General features: G+C 56.9%; 1 protein-coding gene across 11 annotated transcripts in view; it reads left to right on the top strand.

Moving 5' to 3' along the window:
- The window catches only part of CLEC16A (C-type lectin domain containing 16A), a 203137-nt gene extending 185637 nt beyond the window's left edge, over window positions 1-17500 (top strand). For 6 of the 11 annotated variants that reach the window (XM_032836306.1, XM_032836305.1, XM_032836307.1 and 3 more), the window contains 2 exons: window positions 6895-7050; window positions 16651-17500. In XM_032836306.1, coding sequence (XP_032692197.1) covers window positions 6895-7050; window positions 16651-17006 — 512 coding nt within the window. In that variant the 3' untranslated portion in view covers window positions 17007-17500. Of the gene's footprint in view, window positions 1-6894; window positions 7051-13138; window positions 13261-16650 lie in introns of those variants that run through there. The other 5 variants (XM_032836311.1, XR_004380158.1, XR_004380159.1 and 2 more) reach the window with 5 other exon arrangements.
- The last annotated feature ends 7518 nt before the right edge of the window (window positions 17501-25018 follow it).

Below are 25018 nucleotides of genomic sequence, written 5' to 3'. Positions count from 1 at the left end.
TTGTGGCCCATGCCGATGGGAGACGCACTGGGGTTGGCCGGCCTAGGGTGCCCTGCCTCTTGGGCAGAAAGTAGAATGTGAATTAAGTGGCCAACGGTTTTAAAAATCAGGCAGTTTCCCATAAAATCCGGATATCCAGCTTCTCAGGCAGAACAGGAAACTGTGGCCACATGCAGGCCCTTGCTCTCAGGCAGCGGCCGACCTGCCTGCTCCAGGCTCTTGACCGGTGTCTTCCGTCTGCCTGACACAGAGGCCAAATGTCCATGGGCCGTGTTTATTTTCCTGACAGAAGGGAACTGTTTCTGAGTGCCTGCGTCTGAACCAAATAAGGGAAAGCAGATGGCGGACTGGGAGGGCCGCCCTCCCTTCGTTCCGGGCCTCACCTCGTTCGCCGACCTTACCGGTCCTGTGGTGCTCGGCTCTGCAGCCCATGGGGCTCAGCCTTCCTGGTACCTGCTTGCTGTCTCTGTAATGTTCAGAGGGCGGATCTGTAGAGGGTTCTGGAAAAGCCAGGAGAAGCCCATCCCCAGTAGGGCACCCTGGAGCCAAGACAGTTCCATTTTTAGCTCGTGTATAAATGAGAGTTTCGCTGCCCAGAAAAAAGCGTTTGCAGAGCGCAGTGAGATGGCCTTGTTTCCAGATTAGGGCCCCATCTCCAGGCATGCAGCCGCGTCTTCCAGGAGGGTGTAGGGACAGCATGTCATGAGAACGAGGTCACTCGGGACAGTTTTCCTTGAGGTCTTGGCTCCCAGGAAGCACAGAGCCAAACAGTGATGTCTGCTTCCCATCGCTGGGGACTGTTCTGCTGTGAATTTTCAGTTTCCAGCCGCATTTTGTTGTTGGAGTCTCGTCATTTCGTTTGTGTTTTGGTGGCTGTCAGTACTCAGTACCCGTGGCATGGTGGGTTTGCGAAGTAAAATCTAAACCACGTCAGATCCTTCCTGGAACCGATGTCCTCAGAGGAATTCTAGTGTGCCACACAGCAGAAGCTCTGGGCAAAGCACAGAGGTCAGCTGGGCCTCCCCGCCCCTCAGAGACTTAAGAAACCTTTGGGTCAAACCCCCCAGTTCTGCCGCACACAGGCAAGCATTCCCACCCTCTGGTTTCTCGTGGGCCCCACCATTTTTGGGTCTTGGCCCTTGTGCGTCATCTCTGTATGGCCTGGTGGGAACCCAGACGGAAACTCAGTCCCTTCCCTGGTTTCCCCCTAAAAAGTCCACTTACACCACACAAGGAAAGAGTTGAAGGAGCATTTCCTAACAATTTGGGGGTGGGGGGTGAGGAAAGCCGTCTCTCCCATCTCAGTTGCCCCTTTCCTTCTTTCTCCGCATTCCACCCCTCCCAGAATTCCCCCAGAAAGTGCAGGGCAGTTTTCCTTACACCAGCTCTGGAGACCTGCCAGTCCCTGTCCCCACAGAGATCAGCTCACATTCCTACTTTACCAAAGCTTTTTTGCAACTGTCCGTTAAGATCAGGTTCAACTACACAGTAAAGAAAAACCCCAAAGAGATGTTCATTTCCCTCTCCAACTAGAGGAAGCCTGGATGAAGGTCGTCAGGTGCTCCACAAAGCACGAGGGACCCAAACCTCTATCTGCTCCATGCTCTGCCATCCCTAATACGTGACTCCTGTGGTCCAAGATAGCTGCTGGAGTTCCAGCCACCACATCCATGTTTCAGGAAGCACAATGGAGGAATGCATACCCCTTTCCTTTTAAGACGCCTTCCTGCTAACCCAGCTTACCAGTTCCATTTCTGTGTCCTTGTCTACAAGCTCGCCACATGGCCATGCCTAGCTGCCTGTAACTAGACAAAGGGGAGTATAGGTATTGGGAGACAGCTCATAGTTTCAGAAACACTGTCCAGACCCCTCTCAACCCCAGAGGATCCCAGGTGTTAGCTGTTCAAGTAAGGAAAGTTGTTGTACAGACCACTAAAGCATCTTTGCGGTGAAGTTTCCTTCGCCCTCCGTGGGAAGGCCAGCTTCCCTACAGTGGACAGGCAGGCTGCTGGAGCACAGAGGTGGTGAGAAGGAGTCACTTCCCTGGCGCAGAAATTCTTGGCCCAAGCTGGCCCTGAGCTGCATGAGCCTTCAAGAATGGGGAAGGGATTTATGGGAAGGGATTTATGGAGACGGAAGAGGCAAAGGAGAATTCCAAACCAAGGGAACGGCCCAGCTGAGGCAGAGAGCAAGTGGTTCTTGCCATTAGGCAGGTGTCCCTGTCTTGAAATGCCCTGCTGGTGATTTTAGGGGGTGGGGTTTGAGGAGAAAGACAGCACAAAAGGTCTCTGGGGTTGGGAATTTTCCTCAGTGTGGGGATTTGACCAAGAATCTAAGCGTAGACATTCACAACTGGAATACCTGGGAGCACCCGGCAAGTCAGGGTGGGAAGGGGAAGGAGTCAGCTCTCTGGGAGTGGGGCCCAGTGATGCCAGATCCTTCTATGTTTTAAGAAGCCAGACGTCCAGATTTGGGAATAAAAATCTCCCAATGTGCAAATGAGGGTTCCAAAAATGAACGGTCCACAAACATAGCGTGAAACCCCTGGGCTGCTGCTGGCCAGCTCTGGACCCTGACCCCACACAGCAACCTGGGTCTCACAGGGAAAGCTTTAGCATGTATTCTGTCCGAGAGAGGGGGTGCATACAAAGTGTCCCCAAGGTGCATTTCTCCTCTGCCTCCCTCCCACAAAGGTCAGAAGGTTCAAATCAGATTCAGATTTGTAGGTAAAAAGAAAACTATTGGCCACTGAGGCCAAGAGATCCTCACTGACTGTCTTCTTTTTCCGTGTCAAGACGGGGAGGCCCGTAGAGGAGAGAAGCCTTGTCCAAGATCACAAAACCGCTTGGGCAGAGCCTGGACCGAGGCTTGGGGTTCTGACTCCCAGCCCAGTGCTCCCTCTATCAAGGGGCCTAAAATAGGAGGCTGACCTTTTTGTGGTATTTCTTGCCTGACACATGCCAGAGAGTTACTCATGAGTTCATCTTCCCAGAATAAGTGGCAGAATGGGGCCAGAGGGCAGCAGGAAGACCCCGGGCTGCCCGCTGTGAAACCCACACTCCTGGAAAGCAGGGCATGGGGCTCGCCATCGGTGGGGGCCTGCCTGCTGCCAGAGCTCCAGGCCAGGCCCTGGCTTTGGGGGGGGGGCTCTTTGTGAGCCCCAGGGAGAGGGCTCTGGAAGCCAGAACAGATCCTAGGGGTGTGTTAGGGACCCGAGAGCTTGAGCCTGTCCAGCTCGTGCCCCTGCCTTCATTCTCCCTTCTCTTTTTAGTACAATATAGTAATCATCGTAGGAATCTTGAAAAAATTCGGACAAGCGCAAAAACTAAAATGAAAACTCACGTAATAAAACCACCCGGTCCTCCCATGACTTTAGCTCGGGTCCCTGCAGTCTGGTCCACTCTGTGCAAGGAGGGAGGCAGAGCCTGACTTTTTCCTTTTCTTTCTTTCTTTCTTTTTTTGTTACAACAACGGGGACACGTGGGACATGCTTTTTCTAATCTTTTCTCGTTTACTGCCTCAAGCGTTTTCCTGTGCGCTTAATCTCCCACCAGCATTTTTAAGCCTCCGCAGAGGATTCCAACACCTAGAAATATTCTAATTCATTCGGCCGTTTTCCCCCACCGCGGGGCACATGGGCTCTCCAGCTCCCAGGTACACACACCAGTGCTTTGAACCTCAGTGTCGTGCACTCTGGGGTCCGTCCACAGTGCCTTCCATAGCCTAAAGTTCTAGACGTGGACTCAGATGGCGTGAAAATGGTATGGCCTTTGTTACACATTTCACAGGCTGTTTTTGACACACTCGGGGAGAGCCAAGAATTTTATCTGCTGGAGAAGATCTCAGGGAGGTCTCTCTGTCTGTGCCCTTGTCCCATGATCTCCGGCTCATCTGTGTTTACAAATACTTGGCAGTCCATGTGTGTTTGACTCGTGTCCAGAAAGCCACTTGGCATCTCCACCAAAGCTGGTTCATTAAGAACCACCTCGCCGGGATGAAGCAAGAGCCGGTGGACAGGCCACAGGCATTGCTGAGTTCTTTCGAGAGCCCTCCTGGCCCTCTGACTTGTCAGACAGGCTGGCACAGTGGCTGCCACCTCAACTTGGGAAGGGGCCCCTTGAAATGACAGGAAGAATCTGGGCACCTGGCCAAAAAAAAAAAAAAAAATCACTGAGACTTTCCGGGTCCCCAGTGCTATGGGGGAAGGGAGAGGAGTACAAAGTGGGGAGCAAGGAAAGGGGGGTGTTTGCAGCAGCCAGCAAGGGGAAGATGTGCTTAGTTGTCTCTGCTCAGCCAGACCCCGGGAACAGGTGATATCGGAAGTTGGTGATTTTTTTTTTTTTTTCCGATTTATTTCTCAGCACAAACCAAAGGTATGTGGTGTGACCCTCATCCATTCCCGAAATGAAGGCACGCTAGTCTCCCGGCCACAGTTTTCAGCCTCTCCTTGGCTCGAACACGCGCCCGGCCCCAGAGGTCTTAGAGCAGTAAACCAGGGCTCTGGAGAGCCTGACGGAGAAGACTTGTGGCAGACAAGAAGGGGTGGGTGACCACCTTGGTGACAGCCACGCCATCCGTCTGTCCCGGCTAGGGCGTTGTCGGAGGCATAAAAGACTTGGTCCCAACCCTGTTACCACGCTTGGCAGCCCCTGTGTTCATTGCTCTGATAAATAAGCAGCTCGGCCGGCGGGGGGCGGGGGGGAGCCATCTTGACATTTTGATTTGCTAAGGCGTGATTCATTTTCGAGTCAAGTTAACAGCTTGTAAACTTGGGGGTTTACCACTTGAAGTGAGTAAGAAGTAAGCAGCCATAAAGCCGGTGATCTGGGGCTGCGGCTGATCGCCCTCTGGGAATCTTCCCGACTGGTATTCCGATTTGCCTCGACGTTTGCCGTAGCTAATTCGAGCCTCCCCCTCCGCCAACAGTACATCGTGTAAGGCCTCTTCTTGGGAACTCCAGCTGGTCAGTCCTGATGTTCTCCCTGTGGAGCAAACGTCCGTCCGCCGTAGCTGGGGGAGAGGAGTTCTGCCCTCCACGAAAGATACCCACCCCGCTCCCACAAGGCCTCACGTCCCCTTGCCATCACGTTGCAAAACTTGGAGGGCCTGGCTCGGGGTATTAAATGAAGACCCCGCTTGCCCACGCGAGGCGGGGTGAGGGAGATACAGGCCTCCAGTTAAGGAATGAGGAAGTCACGGGAATAAAAAGCAGAGCATGAAATATAGAGTCGATCATACTGTAATGGTGTTGTCCTGGGACAGATGGGAGCTACCTTTGGGAACACAGGATAATGTATACACTTGACAAATCGCTAAGTGGGACACCTGAAACTAATGTCACACTGGTGTCAACAATACTCAAAAAGAAAAAAAGAAGAAAATTTTTTAATTAAATAAATACAATAAAACAATAAAGACCTGGCTTTTAAAGAGCTAATCCTAAGACAGAAATAACTTCCCGCAAACATTAATACAAAATAGCCCCTCCACATTGGACAGGTGTGGGGTCCCACTTGTCCTGAGCTGGTAGGGGGATGAAGCCACAGGTCGCCACCCCCCCAGCCAGGCCCGTGTTTGCCCACCGGTCTGTGTGGGGGGCTTCGGATAGTGCGGGGACTTGCCCCACCGGCTGGTACGTGAGCAGATCAGGGAGAGAACACAAGCTTGCGTGGTGCCAGAGCCCAGGCTGGGTGTGGGATCCCTCCCACTGTCAGCTAGGAGGAAGACATGTCCCCCCCACCACCCCTATCCCCACCCCATTTGGGCTCCGGTTCTGAATTACAGGGCAGAGGCGTCAGGCTCCACGGAGCGCCTTGACCGTGGTCCTGCCCAGCTTGTGGGGGCTGAGGCAGAAGCCACCACGGTCCGGTCCTCTTAGCTCCCTGTGATCCTCAGGGCTTTTGTTCCGTGGAAGCTTTCCTGTATTTAGTGAATAAAATCGGAAGCTACGGCCCTTTAGGAAAGCAGGCAGTGGAAAGGACAGAAAGCCGTGGTCTGCAGGGAAGGGGCTCCAAGATGGGCTCGTTCATATGGGCCTCCTTTCATCCTAGGACACTCCCTGTGTGCCAAGCCCTGTGCCTCACTGTACCCCCAGTAGAGTGCGGTGACAAGAACTTAGTGACGGCACTCCCAGCTAGTGGGGTTGAGCGGGGAGAGTGCTAGGTACGCGTTCTGGTGTTTCTGCATGGGGAGCAGAGCCTGCCCAATTCCGAGTGTCTCCAAAGCGTGGGGCTCCCCCACTCCCTAGTGCCTGGAAGGCCGCAGGCCTCGCAAATGGGCAGTCCTCGTCTCTGAACCCAGAGTTGCTCCAAGGGCATGTGGAACTCTGTAAGCAGGAGCTTTTGTTCCTCCCGTACCAAACCCTCCAGAGCCTCCAGAGCTAAGCAGACAGAGCCTGTGGCAGGGAGAGACCCGCGGGCCCCTCCCCTTCTGCCCAGGTCCCTGCCTTTGTCAACTCGGGCACGTTAGCGAAGGCCCCAAGATTTTGCTAGGAGGCTGTCCCCAGTCCGTGTGTGAATTTCACCAGCACGTCTCTGAAGCCCCAAGGCTGCGTGTCCCGTTCAAGGGCACGGCGAGCCCTTCGCCAAGCCAGAGTCAGGCATTCTGATTTATGGCTCCAGGCCCTCGGCACTCTGGCCGGCTGCACCCTCTTCCTTGAAATGGCTTTGAAGTGTGTCCAGGTCAGGCCCATGGCCAGCGAGGTCAACTGGGGACTCTTCAAGGGGCTGGGTTGGGCTGGGGGTGGGGGTGTACCCATTACATTAAGGTCCCCAGCACCACCTTTGAAGTGCAGCTTGCCCTGTGGCATCTCCCCCGAAATAGGGGTGTGTGGCCCTCCTCCTGCTAGGCCTTCTTGTTTCTTCCTACTTGGTCACCTCTCCACCTGTCTTGCAGGCTTTGCCGTGGCCCAGTGCATAAACCAGCACAGCTCGCCGTCCCTGTCCTCGGCATCTGCCAGCGGGAGCCCCAGCGGCAGTGGGAGTGCCAGCCACTGTGACTCTGGGGGCACCAGCTCATCGTCCACCCCTTCCGCTACCCAGAGCCCGTCAGGTATGGGCCGCGTGACACGGTGCGGGGTGGGGATGGCGGGGGGGACTTCGGGGAACTTTGCGATCGCTCCGGTCCGAGACCGCTGACCCCCGCCCAGCTCCTCCTTGCCGCCGCGTTTGGGGACACCGCCACTCGGGGTTCTGTGTTTGCTCTGATGCAGCATTGCCCATGTGCCGGCTGGCTGGGTTAGCTCCCAGCAGGGGAGGACCACTCCTTTTCCAGGCTGGCCCGCCACCGAGAAAGGCCTTCCCTGACCGCAGAGCTGGAGGGGATGGACGGCTGCTGAGCCTGCCTCTGTCCAATTAGCACCTCCACAAGGAGGGGGTCTCCCAGACCGGGTGCTTTGAACCTGGCAGAAGCATTGTGTCCCTGCTAATTTGTTCTTTCCTTCATAACGTACCAGTTTTCCATGTAACCATGTGGTGTCGTCCATCGTCTGTGACCCAACGTATACCTTTTGAGAGTCTGTCGGAACGTGCCAGAGTCCTGTCTCGCCTTCCGGGGCCTCAGACAAGGGCAGGTGTTGCGCGGACAGACCCCATGAGCAGGGAGGCTACAGGGAGATGAGGGGGCGCCCCCTGTGTTCTCAGCCGCCATGACCCCTCACGCACGAGCGCCTCACTGGGCCCGGTGAGACCCCAGGGGCAAGGCACCAGGGTTTTCTCGTGAACCCCATGGCTCTACAATGCAGCCAGAGGGGCAGGGCCCAAGCAGGGGTGCTGGGGATGGGCTTGAGGGTGCACGAAGCTTCATGCCCCAACAGCATGACCCCCTGTGTCCAGAGGGCCCCTGGCAGCTCTGATTTGGGAGGCCCCAGGGACTCTGGTCTGCACCCTCATTTGGGAACCCTCCGTGTCCTTCGCTGTTCCTTTAAGGTCCCATCCAGACCTCTGACCCATCCTGCCTCAGGGCGCCTGACCAAACTCTTGTTCGGTGGCGGATTGGGGGGTCATGATAAGCGCCCCATGCAGGGCATGAGCCCCAGCGGTGGCGCCAGGAAACTGAGGGCCCCCAGCTCTCATTCCCTCAGTGTAGGTCCTCTTTCAGTGCACTCTTTTCTCCGGGACTGTCAGCTCCCACATTGCCCAGCGAAGGGTTAACCCCGCCTGCTCCTGGCAACCCCCCCTTCCTGCCAGCATCCATCTACCACAGGCTCCAGGGTCATCCTAACCCTCTTCCACTAGGCACCTGTTCCTCCCCATGCCCCCTCCTGGCCCCAGCCTAGGGGAGGAGGCCGCCTTGTCTGAGCTGTTTTGGAGCCCCATCTGAGGTTGGCTGCAGGTGTCCCTGCAGGTCCCAGTCCCAGACCCACAGTGGGACATTCAGGTGGCGCTGACTCCGGGACCGAAGGACAGGGTTGTGTGTTCATGGGCTTGTGTGTGCACCCTCGTGCCACCTGCATATACACGCTTCTGCGTCTGTGTCGTGTGCACCCAAACTCACGTAGACTTACAATTGCATTTTGGGGGAAGGCCTCTTCCCAGTGGAGCTATGTATGCCTTTCTTTCACGTTTAAAAAGGCACAGACAACAGCTTAGCAAACAGACGAGCCATATACTCCTTCACCTAAAACTGAAACCAGCCCAGACCCACAATGTTCAGAATCAGGTCTGTGTTTGCACATGTTCACGTGAGCGCGGACCCTGGGGCTTCAGCTCTGCACCTTCCCCCAGAGGCGAATGTCTTTTCCCTTGGCCTCCCTCAGCCCCTCCCTCCCTACCCCCGCCATCCCCTGCTCGGTGCCAGTGACCTTCCTCCTCATCAGAAGTGCAGGGGCTGTGAGACTGACTGTCACATAGCCTGACAGCGCCAGTCGCTAAGTGACGGTCAGGCTCTCCTGAGTGCCTGCCCCCGTTCCGGGCATCCCTGGCAGGCCTGCGGAGGCAAGCATGCGAGTCCCCATTTTTTATGCTGCCTGACAGTAAAAGCCTGCAGCCCAGCCTGCCTGTCCGAGTCTCTGCAGACACTGAAATCACTCACCCCCTGACAAAGGGCCGGTCTGCCAGGCAGCCCACACTTCACCCTGAACTGAGGACCCAGATCCTGATCCTAGAAAGAGAGAGCATCGGAACCCACACGCTGCTTGCTGTCCAGGGGCACAGCGACAGGAGTCCCAGGCCGGGATGTCAGGTCTTGGGAGGGCCACCATTCCCTTAGCCTCTCAATGGCCATCTTCCAGACTGGGCTCCAGCTTCCTGGGTCCACATGGAGCACAGCACAGGAGGTGTCCATGTTCCTCCTAAGGGCAGGCCTACCCAGGTGGGGCCGCCGTGCGCCTGCTGTCTTCCCGGGCCGTGCTGGACAAGGAAGTGGGTGCTGGAAGGGAGGTTTTGTCAGGATGGGTGCTCTTCAGGGCGTCGACCCGGAGCAGCAGCTCGGTGTTCAGGCTTCTGATGGGCACAGGCTGGCCCCGTGCTGCCTCCTCCCCAGACATTCCACCCAGTGGGCCCGGCCGCAGTCGGCCCGAGGCGGTGGGATGGGCCTGGGCCTCTCCCTGCAGCCCACCCAGCCGGGACAGCAGAAGACAGCTGCGGCCTAGTCAAGGGGCCACTTGTCCTCCCAAGTGGTTTTGGAGGATGCAGTGCTCAATCAGAAGCTTTCCGATCCCTGTCCTGCCAGAGCCGCTGAGTCGAGGAAGTTCCCAGTGGGGAGAGCAGCTGTCAGGCCCTTGGCTGCCAGAATGAGCTCCAGTGGCTTCTCTGCACTTGAAGCCACACTTTGCAGGGGCTGGTGTTTGGTCAGGGAAGCAGACCAGAGAGGCCATCCATCAGGGGACAAGACAGGCCCAGCTTTCCGTGTCTCCGCTGAGACTTGCCACCCTCCATCTTACCCTGTGGTGGAAAACACAGGGGCTTGGCCAAAACAGTGCGGCTGGGAAGCGGAGGAGCCCACACACAAGCCCCAACCTTGGTAATTCCAGAACCGCAGGCCACCTTCTGAAATCACCCTGCAGAATATCCGTGCGGCTCCTCGGTCTGTCTCAGGTGTCTCCATGGGGCCCTGCAGAGCCCTGGGCCTCAGGTCCAGATCCCCATGGGGGGTACCCCGTGAAGTATATGCATTTCTACTTCCAGTGTGCGTGGTTGCTCTAGTAACCACATGAAAAGCCACAGCCCATTCACAGAGACCCTGGCAACTGTGCCGCCCCTGTCAACCAAGGCTGGGCCGTGTGGCCCTGGTGGGGAGAAGCCCACGAGTCCCCCAAAGTCAGCAACACAGTGGACCCCAGATGGCCCCGTCTCTCCTGACAGCCCATGGGGTGATCCCCAAACGAGGCCATAAAACTCTTTAGATACTCAGTTGTTTTCCTCTCCAACCCTCTGTCCAGCCTAGGGGACCTCAAGTTCTCTGCCTGGGTTTATAAGAGGCCCTTGTTTATGCCGAATACCGATTTTCTCAGCTGCCCATGGGACCTTGAGTCTGGGTGACTTAGGTTTTATGGATGTCAGACCTGATCTAACTTGTGTCCCTCCAAGGGTGGCCCCTTTGTCCAGCCTCTCTCTGCATCTCATCACTGCCCGTCTTGGGGCCCTGTCTCCGCGTTAACGTTTTCTAACCAAACAGGTTTTGGTTGAGTCCCTGCCGTGCGCAGCAGTGGGGACAGAGGGCAATAAAGGAACGCACAGTCTAGCAGGGGAGGCCGGGGTCCACCAGGTGACCACACAGAAGTGTTCAGTTGAGAACTGTGACAAAGGAAAGGTGCGGGGGGCTCGGGCAGCACAGGAGGCAACAGGAGGGCCCAGTGGGCTCCCAGAGGCGGCAGCACCGGAGATAGAAGTGAAGGTTGAGGGGTTAATGAGGACAGGGGTCTGTGGGCCTTGGGTCACACACAGCCCCCCCACCCACCCCCACCCAGGCTGAGCCCAGCATATGGCCAGAGACAAGTTGGATCCTTTTCCCTCTCTCCCTGGGGTCTACCTATAAATCCTGTCCTTTCCCATACAGACCCCAAGGGGCAGCCTGTTTGTGAGGAACCGCCCATGTGCCCATGGGGCAGGGGCCTGTGGCCAGCGCTGGCAAAGGGCCCCTTACCGCAGGGGGAAGGGCACCGCCTGGAGGGTCACTGGTTTGCCCTCTGTGCTGGGAGCACCTGCTTCTGAGTCCCCACCACATGCCAGGGACAGAGTGTGGATGCTGGCGAGCGGCTTTTTTCTGCAAGTGCTGGACCTCAAATCAGAGACAAGAGACACCCCCAACTGAAGGAAAGGTCACAACTGAATTCCCTGGTAACCAAAGAAACCAGCTAGAAGGAATTGGGAGAAAGGGTATTTTATTTCCATTGTTAGTTATTCACCTGTTAAGGCTGTGCTGCGGGAATTATTGTCCGGTTTTAACAGCAGAAGTGCGAGCTGACCTGTTCCCCTTGCCCTTTGTAGGAAGTGCAGTAAACCCCCCAAGGCTTCCTAGGGAGACTGGTGCCCTGGACAGCATCCTGGAACCCAGCATCTTGTTGCCCACTCGTCTGGCCTGATAGCCTCTGCTTGCTCCCCAGTGAGCAAATGACCGGACTGGAGTTAGCAGGGTTCTTTTTCCTTAAACACTTGGTCAGGGTTTTGAGAAGCTGAAATTGCAGAGAACATACGGCGGGGAAGAGAAGACAGACCCAATTTGGAACCAAATATAGGGCCAGTAGGAATACTTGAGAAGAACTTTCTGAGTTACAGCTGACACACACGCAAACGCATGTTCACACACACCCAGCGCACACGCTTGCACTTGTATGCCCTGCGTGGGGCTCAGGTGGGAGAACGCCTCAGGCTAGAGCTCTGGGACCGGCTCTCTTGGGTCTCACGTGTGTTCTGGGTGAGCTGCTTGGAGGAGAAAAGACAATTGTTAAAAAACGAAGTCCGCTCTTTCCGTCGTCCGTTTTAAAGGCCCGTGGAATTATGAGCACTTTGATCTTCTCTTAGGGTTTTATGGGCAGAAGGAAGGGTTTGTTGAGGCCCAGTGTTGAGGCCTGGCAGGGGCGGGGTCCTGCTCTTCCCATCCTCACCTGATACCTGGGTTGTCAACACGTGACCTTCCGCCCAGCGCTCGGTCCCTTTCGGGCCCAGTGGGAGCCAGACAGCCCAAGACTGACCCGCGTGTCACCAAAGTCGGTTACCAGTCAGGTGGGACTTTAAGGACAGAAACCCTGAGCAAGACATGTTCTTTTCTGCCTAGTTTTCTCCATGGCGTTCATCTTTTTTTTTTTATCGTGATAAACTACACCTACCATACAACGTACCGTTTTAACGACTTTTAAGCATACAGCCCCGCGCGGCATTAGCTGTATCCCCGTTGTGTTTTGTGGCATTAATTTTCAGCTTTGCTCGAATCCCGAGGTTGTGTCCGAGAGTACGGTTCCTTCCTTCCCAGGGAGATGCTCCTAACTTTTTTGTTTCAGCCGATTAGAACCCAGCCTTGGCCGCTCGGCACCTGGTCTCAGGCCTTCCTGCTGTGGCTTGGTCTTGGTCTCCAAAGGTTCAGAGCAGCCGAGTGTCTTCTGGAGAGCGGCACCCCGCGGCTGGGGAGGCGTCCAGGGCTTGCCTAGACCTCCCTGAGTTGGGCCGTTGGCTTTAGTGTGGCGACGTCAGGAACCATGGGCCTCATCAGTCGAGGGTCGGAAATCTGCTTATTTCACTAGCCGGCTGGGCTCCTTTCCGCCAACCACACAGCTTTCCCTCCTCAGATGGTCCCTGGGGTGCAGGGCCCTTGTGCTCACCGCTGGTTCGCATGTGGAACTGTCCCTGGAGGTTTCTCGCCAACAGACACCACGCGTTGTCGACCACCCCCAGTCTTTTCCTTTCCAACAGGACTGAACCTTCGTTGTCTTGACCCTCGAGTGAGCCCCACGAGTGAGCACGCGGTTGGGTCCCTAGCTGTGGTGACAGCACGTCGCCCTGGTGGGGCCCAGTGGGGGCATCACCTGCTCAGAAGGGCCATGCCCCCCGCAGCTGTCCTGAGCCCCCGCCGAGGCCCCGTCCCGCTCCATTCACGCTCTCGTCTGCGCTGGACGTCTGCCACTGTTCTGCACCGCTCTCCGCGTCCCCTTTCTCTGTCCCGTTATTGAAGGCTCTCTCTGACCTGTCGCTGTGTTTCCCTCTAGTCAGGAGTGGCAGGAAAGGACGCCGGCGAGTGTTCAGCCTGTCGGAGGCCGACAGTCACGGCGGCCACTGGGTTTAGTGCTTCGAACGGCAGCTGTCACGGCACCTCTCACAGGCGACTCAGGCAGGTCTCATCCGCTAGCCTGCACGGCCCACACGCCCCGCCGCGGCCTTCCTGGGCGGCGGGCTCTGCACCGCAAGCGGGGCCTCGCTGGGCTTGGGGGACCAGGCCTGGGCCACCTCCTCCAAGCGGCCGGCCATCTCCCCAACTTCCCTGAAGCCCATTCTTCCATTCCCCTCCGGCCTCACCTGGGCTGGGGGGATCCCTGGCCCTAGAGCCTCGGACAGCCTGGAAACGCTGGCCTTCTCCATGGACGGCCCAGCTGTGGGGGGTTCTCCAGCCCAGTCCCCCGGGGGGCCCCCCCGGGTTAAGTCACAAGGGTTGAGCAGTAGAATTTGCAAAAAGCAGCCCAGAAGTCAACTAGGTTCTCTTTTTCTTTTCCTCCCCCGCTCTCCCCCGACCTTGCTCAAAGCTCAGTAGTGGATTCAGTCCCACCTCAGCGAGGGCCAAAGCCATTTCCCCCACCTCCGCAGGCCCCTCCATCGTCCCCATACTTAACGCGCTCCAGGTGGCCGCCGACCCAAGCCAGCTCCCGGCGCAGGGCCCCTCGCTGCTGCCTGCTCCCCGCGTTCCCTCCCACCTTCCCCACCTTCAGGGTAAACCTTCAGGGTTTCCCTTGGGGGCCTCCCACCCCCAGTCAGGAGCCTTTTGCCTTCTTTTGCATTTAAAGCTGCTTCTTCTGAGTTCTGCCCTCCGCCCTGTTACCCTCTGCTGACCCCCTACACGCGCACACAAACACACACACCTGAACACACACACTCAGTCCCACTCTCCCAGTCTGAGCACAGCGGCTGCAAACCCGAAGTTTTCCTGGAAACCGTCACTTGGCAAGGGCCAGCCCAGCCCCTCCCCCAAAGCCCAAGATCCGCTTCTGGAAGGTGCTGGCCAGGGACTTTGGGACCTGCTGCGTCAGGAGGCCAGGCATCTCTCACGGAACCCTGGACGTCCAGAACTTCCCGTTTAGGCCGCCGCTCTTCTCCCTGGCTCCTGGCCAGGAAACCAAAATGTTCTCCAAATCTCTCATTTTCAGGGCCAGGCCCCTACGTGTGGCCTTCCCGCCAAAAACACCAGCAGGGAGACAAAACCAAGGGCTGAGCCCTGGACTGGAGCACGTGTCTTCGTTGGGTTATTTTCCCCTGATGAAAAAGATCTCCTTTTTCATTCCCCTTGGAATGGATATATTTATAGATCACATTCAGGAAGAAATTTTGAGGTTAAAAAAAAAAAGTGTTGTAGGTGATGGGTGAGGGGTTATTTTTTTTCTCCTATAAAAATTGAAAAAGGCTATTTTTAAGGGAAAAAAAAAACCTGACCCTCTTAATAAAAATTGTTGGTTCCTTTCTTAAAGAAGAAACCAATTTTGTGCATGTGTAATATTGTTTGTTGGTTTCTTGGTTTTTAAATATATTTGAAGGCAAATTGTCATATCCTTGATTATGCTCATCCCCCCCCCCAAAAAAAAACCCATTAGGAATCAGGGAGAGAGGTTTGCCAGCTTTTTTTGAGTATCTGCATGCAAATGAGCAAAGAGGGAACTCTTACAAGAAGTTTCAAGAGAACATGAAGGAAATGCTTTGGCAGCTCTGTCTCCAGATAGCACAGAAGTGCCATTTGGAGAATTAGTCATTTCTGAACTGCCTTGTCAGCAGCTGAGCTTACGTGGAAGCCTTGGTATGCAGGCCGGTAGCCGTGCCCACCCTCCCTGGAAGCCAGGTGGAGGCGGCCAGAGCAGGTGAGCCCCCAAAGAGACCACACGCTCTGATGAGCAGCAGGTAGACCTCGCGGGCCCAGACCGTGAGCCTGCGTGTGCGAGGCAGCCCATGCTGCGAGGGTGTCCTCGCTGAGCGGAGCAAGTGCAGGGAGATGCAGAGAAACCAGAATGCGCGTGGAGTGTTTATTCAGCATTTCTGGGCTCAGCTCACAGCCTTAATCACATTTTCCGCTAGTGCTCACCACCACCCCACCCCCGGAGCCAGGACAGACCCAAAGCCCCGTGTAGTGGTTTTCTCTGGGCCTTATTTCTCTTTAAAATAAATATATATATACACATACATAGTAATAATGAAAAGAAGGAAAACAAAAAAAGGCCTTAAGAAGGAATTTTCTGGAATCTTTGAGAGCCTGTCTTGCCCAGGAGCCTTGGGGGAAGAAACGCCGTCGTATTCTCTGGGAAACTCAATCCGTTGCTTGTGCTTTCTTTCCACCGTGGGGAGCCTCTTCCTCTCCCGCATCCCATTCTCTACGCCCTTCGGTTTTCTTTTGCTCTTGGTTTTTCCGTTTTCTTGCCATATGTTCAGTTTGCAGTTCTGTTTTGTTTTGGCTTAATTTAAAAAAAAAAAAAAAAGAAAAAAAACCACCTAGCTTGAATCCCCTCGAACAAAACATGTCAACCATCCTTCCCAGCGTCCCGCCGGCTCATGGCTCAACACCCCATCATCAGTGCCTCCTGCTGATGCCTGGTCAACCCCAAAAACGGTACAGATAAGATATTTGCTCTCCGAGTGAGATGCCCCCGGCCTTCTTGTCGATGCTTCCAGATTACCGGCGCTCAGCGTCGGGAGGATGTTTTCCACCGTGAGCGCCAATCTCAGCTGCCGTTCCTGTCCAGGCAGACTCGTCATTGGAAAGCAGATAGGCCATTTGTCTGTAATCTAATCAAGGAATTTGAAAAGCACCAAAAAAAAAAAAAAAAAAGAAATTGCCACTCCAAAAATAACTGCACTGGGCGGAGCCTTCCCTGCCTTCCCCCTGCCCTGGTTTCTCTCCGTGACCCCCCATGGGGACACTCAGGATCCGACTGGCCCCTGTCTGGGCGCTAACTGAGCTCACAGAGAAGGAGCGGGAGATAAACCACAGTCTGAGGTTTTGTTTTGGTTTTGCAAGCAGCAAAGTTGCACAGAATCCCTTTTGGTTGTTGTTTGGTTTTGTTTTTTAAATATCACAGCGAGAGTTCCCCCTTGGGTAAATGCTACCAAATGTAGGCTCTGGAAATGGCCTGAAGCGATAAGCACACCCAAGCCTATTTCCTCCCTAAACACGTATTTACTCACTGGGCAGGTGGTCCAAGGCTCTCCCTCGTGCGGAGCCCGCCCAGGCGGCTTCCTGGCGCCATCATCTGCCCATTGATTTTGCACAGGCCCCTAATTGTTCTCTCACACCACAAGTCAGGGTAGCCCTGGGCCCTGACAGATTTCTCCCCAGGACTAGGGAAGACTGGATTTACCAGCTCCTGTGTCCCCAGAAGGAGGAAGTGGAGACAAGCTGTCCCCCCAGCACCACCCTCTCCCACCCAGATGTCCCCGGGCCTTTGTGCAGGACGGGAGCAGAGGGTACCGACAGGAGCAGAGTGTCTCGGGACTAAGTGTACCCCTGTTCTCTCTCCCCCCCGCCCAGATGACCCCATAACTATGGAACAGCCTCAGCCTCATCTTCCCAGACAGTTGGTGATCGTCAATGAAACGGAAGCAGAGGCCAGGCCCAGCAAGAGCCTGGCAAGGAGCGCAGACGCGGAGACAGTCAGCCTGTCCCCCAGCCTCATCCCCACCCAGCAGCCCACCATCTCCCTGCTCTGTGAGGACACTGCCGACACGCTGAGCGTGGAGTCGCTGACCCTCGTCCCTCCCGTCGACCCCCACAGCCTCCGCACCCTCACGGGCATCCCCGCGCCGCCCGCACCCGCCGCGGTGGGCACAGCGACACCCGGCGAGGAGGCCGCACCCCCGGAGGCAGCGGGCCCCGCCGAGCACTGAGTGGGCGCCGAGCGGCCTCCCTTTGTGTGTGTGGCCCCGCTGGCAGGGACCCAGGATAGCCGACTCAGAGACACATCGGGAGCACCCAGGGTCCCCGTGGCCCCAGGAACCACCCCTGCCATCTTCTCACCCTCCTTCGCTCCATTTGAATTCCCGTTTCACTTTACACGTCTTGGAGAGCAGGCTGGACCCGGTGGAGACACTGCAGTGAGCCCCGATGACCAGGCGGCTGCTTCGGGGCAGAGATCGGCCTCCTGGTCTCTGAGCCTGGTGACCCTGGGTGGCAGGACCCCTGCCCCCCCTCTCCACCAGCCAGCCGCTCCACAGTCTAGAAGCTCCCCGGCCGCCACACCCAGTGTGCCCGGAACAAATGGACCAGTTCACACTGGGTAGAAATTTGTAGAGAAACAAACTTCGATAAGCATCTCCTTTGGATATTTATTTCCACTTTTGGCAGTAGACAAAAAGCATTTATTTAAAAAGCGTCTATTTAAAAAAAAGAAAAAATTCCAAAAAAAGAATCCCCAGCCCTTAAGGTTTGACATCACGTTAAAAGCATAATAGTACTGTTAAGATTTCATTTTCATTTTCCCTCGAACTTCCCAGCGTTGTGTCGGAAGCTCTCAGTCTGGCTTTCCCCGTTTCCTTACTCTTCTCCCACTCACTAACCCTGCGAGCCTGTGGAATGATAAGTATCTTCCTGGAAAGTTTAGCTTATTTTTTAAACAAAGATAAGGGAGATACATGTATTCTCAGGTACACACAGAGCAGAGAGGGCCAAAAGTTTCTCTGTGGTAGTAGTCAAGGCACCTTGCGTTTCCCGAAAGATCTTCCCAGGAAAGGGCCATGGCAGCCAGCTCCCCCACTCAGGACCCATGCTTCACCTCTCTGGACTGAAACCAGTCAGGATGGCTTCCCAGCGTCACCTTCAGTTCTCGCCACCTCTCTTTGTCTGGAGAGAGCTATTTGGGACTGCGCAGACTCCGGCCCGTGGCCACGATGGAAAGAGGGAGGTCACAGAGTCCGTCCTCCGCATGGCCGGGGCAACACCCACGGGCCAGGTCCCACCCACCACAGGGACACGTCCCGTCTCGACCAGTTGTCCTGGGAGCTCAGGTGTGCCGCTGTCCCTCTCGGCTGCCATTGCAGAGACACAAGCTGATTTTTAAAAAAATGAAAATTCCACTGTTGCTTCTCCCTTTGGGCCAGATGTGCCCAGGCCGATTCTCCAACGTAACACATGGAGCACCCGCACCGTTCCCATCTGCTTCGCCAGGCAAGGTGACCATCGCCTCTCCTGGGTCAGCGGCCAGACCTTCCACACCTTCCTCTCCTGTGCCCGCCCGGAGTGCCAGGACACATGGGCTCGGGGACCATCTGCCTGGTCAAGGACCGCGGGCCTCACGGCCTCTGTCACCCTGCTGCAGTCACAGAGCCCGCCGAGGAGGGCCTCGGCGCCCGTGGGGACAGGGCTGTCCATCATCAGAGGCCCTGGCGTAGGCGTGTTTACCCAGTTCAACAGGGGAGAGCCCCAGGCCAGAGAAGGAGGTCATGCATGCAGAAATTCCTGGGCTGAGCCGTGACCATCCACAGAGCCCCCCAGGAAGGAAAGGCAGGTGGGATGGGAGAAGGGGTTAGGCGGTCCCTGACAGGAGCGGGCATGACATCAGCCATGGGGGCCAGCAGCTGGCCACACGTCTTACCTGATCTTTGGCTTGGACAGAAGAGCAGGCAGGCGCTCTGGCTTTGCAGGGGACTCTGGGGCAGCAGAAATGACAGAAGGCGAGTCACTTCCCAGCCCGGTGGCATTATCATAAAGAACAGGCCCCTGCAGATGGACCCAGGCCCCCCTCCAGGACCACCAGCCTGCCCTCTGAAATTCAGTGACTCCAGCCAGCTTCACGTCTACCGAGCAATGAAGGAGACGTTGGCAATGGCTCAGGTCCTACGGCAGGCCTGTCCCAGAGGTGGGCTTGCAGTGTTGGTCCTGTGGCTTGCCTCAGCGGGAAGCTGTAGGTGTGGGGTGAGGGCGGGTCTTCCTTAACCAGGGCCTACTTGTCGCTTTGTGGGTGAGGAGGAGGCCTGCATCCCTGTAGATGGTGCTACGTCTTGACCATCACAGTGGGAGCGGGCACGTCTTCAGGAACACCCCACAAATCTAACAGCAGGGGCACTCAGAGGCAGGCCTAGCGCCGGACAGGGTAGCGCCAGGACTCCAGGGTCAGGCAGAAAGAGTTAGAGCCGGGAATCCTTGCAGAGCAGGCGTGGGGACTGTGTCCTTCTGGGGTCACACTCGCCAAGCCCACCCGGCCTGCTGTTTCCACGTCCCCGCAGAGAGAAGGGCCAGGCCCACCCTCCGCAAGTCCCTTGGGCCCATTGGGCTTACCAAGTCCGGGGCAGGGTTGGCCCCATGAACCCTCAAACCTTAGCGTTGCAAGTTGCTGTGAAGAAGCCTATGTCCTTCCAGTTCAGGGACTCAAGCCAGCGAGGGCACCTCTCACTGAAGGTCAGGCAGGCTGAGGCCAGGAGCTCTCCAGCAGCAGCTCCAAAGCCACAGCGGGAGTGTGGGGCAAAGACTGCCGTCCTGGGGACGGGAGGGAGAAGGGCGCCTACCCCTGCAGGCCTTCCCTGCTCCCTTTCCCTCCACCCAGCCCGTCTGTTCCCCGTTCCCTGCTCCCTGCAGAAGGCAGCTTCCCCCGCCACCTCAGCCCCTGCATTAGCAACCCCCGCCCCTGGGAGGGAGTGAAGACACATACCTCTTTAAAGACATACACTAGATTTCTCTAAGGTCTCCAGATGCACTGTTAGAAATAAAGGCACGGCGTGAACGGAGTCTCATCTTCTCTAGACGCAATAAATAAGAAATATTTAATGTAGTTATGTCGACATTGGGCATCAACTATCAGGGTTCCTTATGTTCCCTCTGAAGTGAAAATATGTAAATAGTTCTTGTCCCACAGAGGAGTAGGGGTTGGGAAACCCTCATGCTTCTGGGCCAAGGGACGGTTCCAGGGAAGTACCTGCTCTCGCCTGTGTGACTCATGCTCTGTGGGCACCGAACACGAGGGTGGAAATGAAAACTGGAACTTCCTGGTAAATTTGAACTTGGCAATAAAAGCGAAAAAGTTACCAAGAATGTGGCTGCTGCTCCGTGGCGCTGTGGTAGGAAGGCCGTGGCCCGGGGATGGGAAGGTTCTCTGTGGCCTGACCCCGTGGCCCGTTGCAGTCGCTGGGCTTCTCCCTGCCCCCACCGGGCCCAGGTATTCCCCAGCTCCTGAGGGGGTTGGGGCAGGGCTGGGAAAGCTCACTAGGTTAGGTTCTCCAAGCCCAGCCGGGTGCCATGAGTTCCATCCTGCTGTGCTTCCCTTCCACTGGGCCGGGAGCTCTCTGTCTAAGCCTCAGGTTCTGCATCTGTGGAATGGGCTGTTAATGGGACAAGCACAGGGCCTCACACTGGAGAGCTGGCGACAGGGAGCCTCTTCACACGTGCTGCTGGGCCGGGGTACGTGGGAAGGGCTCCTCACCAGGAACCGAGTCTGGTGAAGCCTGTCCCAGGTGGCCACAGTTCCCGAACACACGGACATGCACCTGCATGAAAATCCCTGGAAATGGGGGTTACAGGTTCTCCAGCTTAAAACCCGGCACAGAAACAGGCAGGACCTTCTGGGCCTTGAGGTAAAGCCCACACTGAATCCTAAACATAAACCGGACACCCGCCTCATGCCGGGAGTTGGGGCGTTTCTGGTCAAAGGCGGAGACGCTGCTGGGGGTGGGACTCAGTTCCTCAGAAGTCTGCCCACGGGGCAGCGAAGTCATGGGGGTCCCTGGGTGGAGCTCGGATCCTGCTCTGCACCCCGGCCTGCTGGGCTCTGTCTCACTCACCCTTCCCCAGAGCAGCCCTGCCTCGCGGGCACGTGGGCACTCACGCATTTCGGGGACTTCAGTTCAGAAAAAGGAACTTGCTGGAAGGATCTTCCAGGAGAAGGGGGAAGATGGGCCGGGGGGGGGGGGGGGGGTGGTGCAGAACTGGGGACAGCAGGTGGTGGAGGCTCCCTCCAGAGGGTCTCTCTGGGCCAGCCAAGGCCCAGGCCCCCACGTTGTGGAGTCAGGCACCGGGAGTGAGGGGCGAAGGGCAGGCGCCGGCAGCATGGCACCGCCTTCATACAGATGAGGAAACTGAGGCCCGTGGGGCTCAGCAACATTCCCAAGGGCCCTGGAGTGCAAGTCCAGGCATGTGTGCTTTGTGCTGCCCACACCGCCTGAGACCCAATCTGCTGGGCCAAGTGTCCTCGGGCCGTTTACAGGAAGGAGGAGGTGGAACAGTAGTTCTCGGGTGAACGGGTGCTGGAACTCTCTGGAATGCTTGTCCACGATCGCAGCCGGGCACTCCCCAGAGCTAGTCCCCGAGTCCCCGAGATGTGGTCTGGCTGACGGCCCTCTGCGCTGTGCACGAGGCCAGAGCGGGTACCATTTCCTCTTCTGCCTCCCGGCTCTCAGGGAGATGCCATCTTCTCTTCAGGGGGCAGAATCCGGAGCCAGACTCTGGCACTCAGCAGCCTTGCGGCCATGGCCATGGCCAGGTCACCTCCCTGTCCTTGGGTCTCCTCATCTACAAACTCAGGACAGGACTGAGTCTTGTGGGTCATGAGGCCAGAGGGAGTCACTCATGCAAAGGGCTCAGCTCAGGGCTGGAGGCCTGGGGAGCTCTGGGCGTGACTCCCTCCGTGGCAGCTTCCCCCAGCCCCTTCTCAGCCCAGGCTCAAACCCGGGAAAGGCCTTGGGCTTGTTTGGTGGCCTGTGACTCGTCACTTTGCTCTCCCAGTCCCTGGTTCCTGTCTGTAAGGCAGGCTGGGAAGCACCCGCACAAGGTTCAAGGGCTTCACCAGGATCGCTGTGTGCCCTTGGGCAAGAAGGGGCCACCTAGTGCCTGGCAGGAGTCAGGGGGAGTGGGGGTGGGGGGATCGTCGCTGGTGCAGGTGCCCGGCCAGCCTGTCCCCGCGTCTTGTGATGGTACCTGGAAGGTGGAGGAGCAGGTGAGGGTGGGCAGACAGCATCCTGCCAGCGAATGACCTTGGGTCCTGCGTTCAGGGAAACGGCTTCCTGCTGGAAACCCCCTTCCCTTCCTATCCTGACACCTCAAGGCACTTCCAAGCGGTGGGGGGGAAAAACCCCTCCCCGTCTGATGCGCTTCTCTCCAAAGAAAGAGAGGGCTGAATCACCCAGATGGGAACACATGGGGCTTCCCAGGAGGTGCCCCCCCGCCCTCCAGGCACCTCACCCACCCCAGAACCCGAGCGCCGTGGCCCTTAGCCCCCCCAGCTGCCGGGCCCCATGGCACCTGGCTCGGCCCGCTTTCGCTCCGAAAGGCGCCTGCCTCGGCACACCTGGGTTGTCATCTCCTCCACTCTCGACTGATCTTAAAAACTCAATGTGCTCCAGAAGCGAGAGACTTTACCACTGGAAACCAAAACACAAAACCAGCCCTGCTGACTGTATTTGTTCCCCGGGGCCGCCATAACAGATGACCACAGACCGCATGGCTCAAATAACAGGAACGTGTCCGCACTGTTCTGGAGACCAGGGGTCTGAGGTCAAGGGGTCGGGGGGGCTGGTTCCTTCTGGGGGCTCAGAGGGAGCATCCGTTCCCTGCCATCCCCTCCAGCTTCTGGTGGTGTTGGCAGTCCCAGCAGTCCTGATGTGGGCCCGCCTCACTCCGGTCTCTGCCCGGACCTTCTCACGGTCCTTCCTCTGTCCCCCAGTGATGTCAGATCTCCCTTCTCTTAGAAGGACACCAGTTGTTGGATTTGGGACCCTGTCTGATCCAGGATGGTCTCACCTGGAGAGCCTTTATTCTATCTCCAAAGACCTTATTTCCAAATAAGGTCACAAATTCCCAGGTGCAGGGGATGGGGACGGGGACACATCTTTTGGGGGCAGGGGAGAGTCACCATTCAACCCACAAATTGCCGGAAATTAAAGATCCCGTACAAGTACGTACAATACAAGTAAATCCGTGTGGTTGAACTTGAACCACCTCCCATGATTTGCCCAGGGCTCCGGGCCCAAGGCCCGCCCTGCCCTGTCTCTGTAATCTGGAGACAAGCTAGAGTTAGAGACCTGCGAGCACCCAACCAAGGCTTTCTCTCAATAGGACTGATCAAAGAGAAGCAGCAGCTCCCTCTGGTTTTGAAGTCTGTGTTCCTGTACCTGTTAAAATCTCCAGACCCCCAGATGGGGGCTGCTGCTGTAACACACACGCATCATAGGTCAGAAGCTCTCATAGGGCACAAACCCTGCGTTAGTTTTTTCGCTTTTATTGTTTTGTTTTTTCATCTTCCTTCTCCAGTAGACTCACCTAAAGGCAAGGTTTGTGTCTTCTTTGACCCAGTCTCCCCAAGGCTGGGCACAGGACCTGGCATTCTGTGTGCTGTCTCTGAATGTGGGATGGATGGTTGGATGGATGGATGGATGGGAGGGAGGGAGGAAGGGGCCATTCCTGGACAAAGTCCCACATTCCCACAGCCCGAGTTCCACTCATGTGTCTGTGCCCATCGCCCCGGCCTTGAGGCTCCTTCTGTTTCTCTTCTGCCTGGTATCTTCCAGGCCTTCCTAAGGCTAGCCAGAGACCTTGGACAGAATCTAGTCGGTACCATTGACAAGGACAGGAGCAGCTGAGGGCTCCACTCTGCCACCATTAGAAATTGCATCCCCTGACCCTCGCCGGGTGTCTGAGCTGGGGCATCTGCTGCCTCCAACGAAGCCTCACGTAGGACCGGGTGGCTTCAGAGCCAGCAGACCAGGTCCAAGTCCCCGCACTGTTATTCCTCAGCCACTCGTCCTGGAGTGCACGGGTAAACCGGGACCAGCCCTGAGTGGGGCTTGGGTGGTATCGTGGGGACAAGGAAGCCAAGCCCTTGACGCCTGGCCTAACCTAGGGTCACCTTGCTGGTGGTCCTCACCAGCAGCCCAGCTAGAAGCAAGGAGGAGCTTTAGGAAGTACCCACTGCCCAGGCCCCTCTCAGTGCCTCGAGCCAGTGCCTCTGGGGTGGGGCTGAGCCATGGAATCCTTTTATGGCCCTCAGGTGACCGAAGGGTAGTCAGGATGAGAATAAGCCTTGGCCACGCTCTGTCCCTAACTGCAGCCACATCCGGAAGCCCTTTCCTGGGACAGGCCCTGTGCACCCACCTTCCTTCCGAGCCACCCTCCCCCACCTCGGCACCTGCAGCAGCTACGCCTCTGGTCACCCCAACGCAGGAGGCTTGTCACCTGCCAGAGCCCATTCCAGAGACAGCCCCCCGCTTTCTTCTACCAGCGTCCACTGGCTTCCTTCTTGGCACTTGGCACACCTCGAATTACTTTCATTTAATACATTCCAAATCCCATTGTTTTCAGCTTGAAGAACGCTGAGAGCAGAGCCAGAGACAAGGCTGTGGGCGCCAGCTGGGTTTCCAGGTGGCGATCCCCTCGCAGGAGCAGGAGCAGAGAGAGTGCCCTGACGCCCAGGCCCCACTGCGGCCCCCCCCGCAGAACCTCCCAGAACCACTTCGCGACTGCATCCGAGAGCACAGAGGTCAGGAGGCCAGCCACAGACTCTCCCTGTGGTTGATTTGTGCCCTGGTGAGAAGGGCCTGGCTTCAGGCAGGGCGGCTGCAGGCCCATCGAGCTCCCCACGCCCGGTCAGCCAACCCTCGTTGGGACTGGGACGGAAGATTGGAGACCCTGCAGGCCCTTGAGGGCGGGAGCTGGCAGGGCGGGGGGCCTGGCCTTGGAGGTGGCTGCGGGGGGTGCTGCTGGGCCTCAGCCCGTGTACCGCACCAGCAGCTTCCGTGCCACCCGAGCGGGCTTTATAGAGAAATTGAGCCAACATCTTCAAAGGGGAGATGGCCTATGAGTAGCTGGATTGATGGCTTCTCTCTAAAAATCAAGTCGAGGACCATGGGCCCACATTCCTCGTGGGGACCGTCACTCAGAAATGCGTGTGGACTAGCCACTGGGCAGGTGTGGGCCCCCG

Source organism: Lontra canadensis, unplaced genomic scaffold (assembly GCF_010015895.1).
Source record: "Lontra canadensis isolate GAN:19392208 unplaced genomic scaffold, GSC_riverotter_1.0 scaffold91, whole genome shotgun sequence".
Taxonomy (NCBI): Eukaryota; Metazoa; Chordata; class Mammalia; order Carnivora; family Mustelidae; genus Lontra; species Lontra canadensis.
The sequence above is the reverse complement of the archived record's forward strand: the minus strand, read 5'-3'. Positions and strand labels throughout refer to the sequence as shown.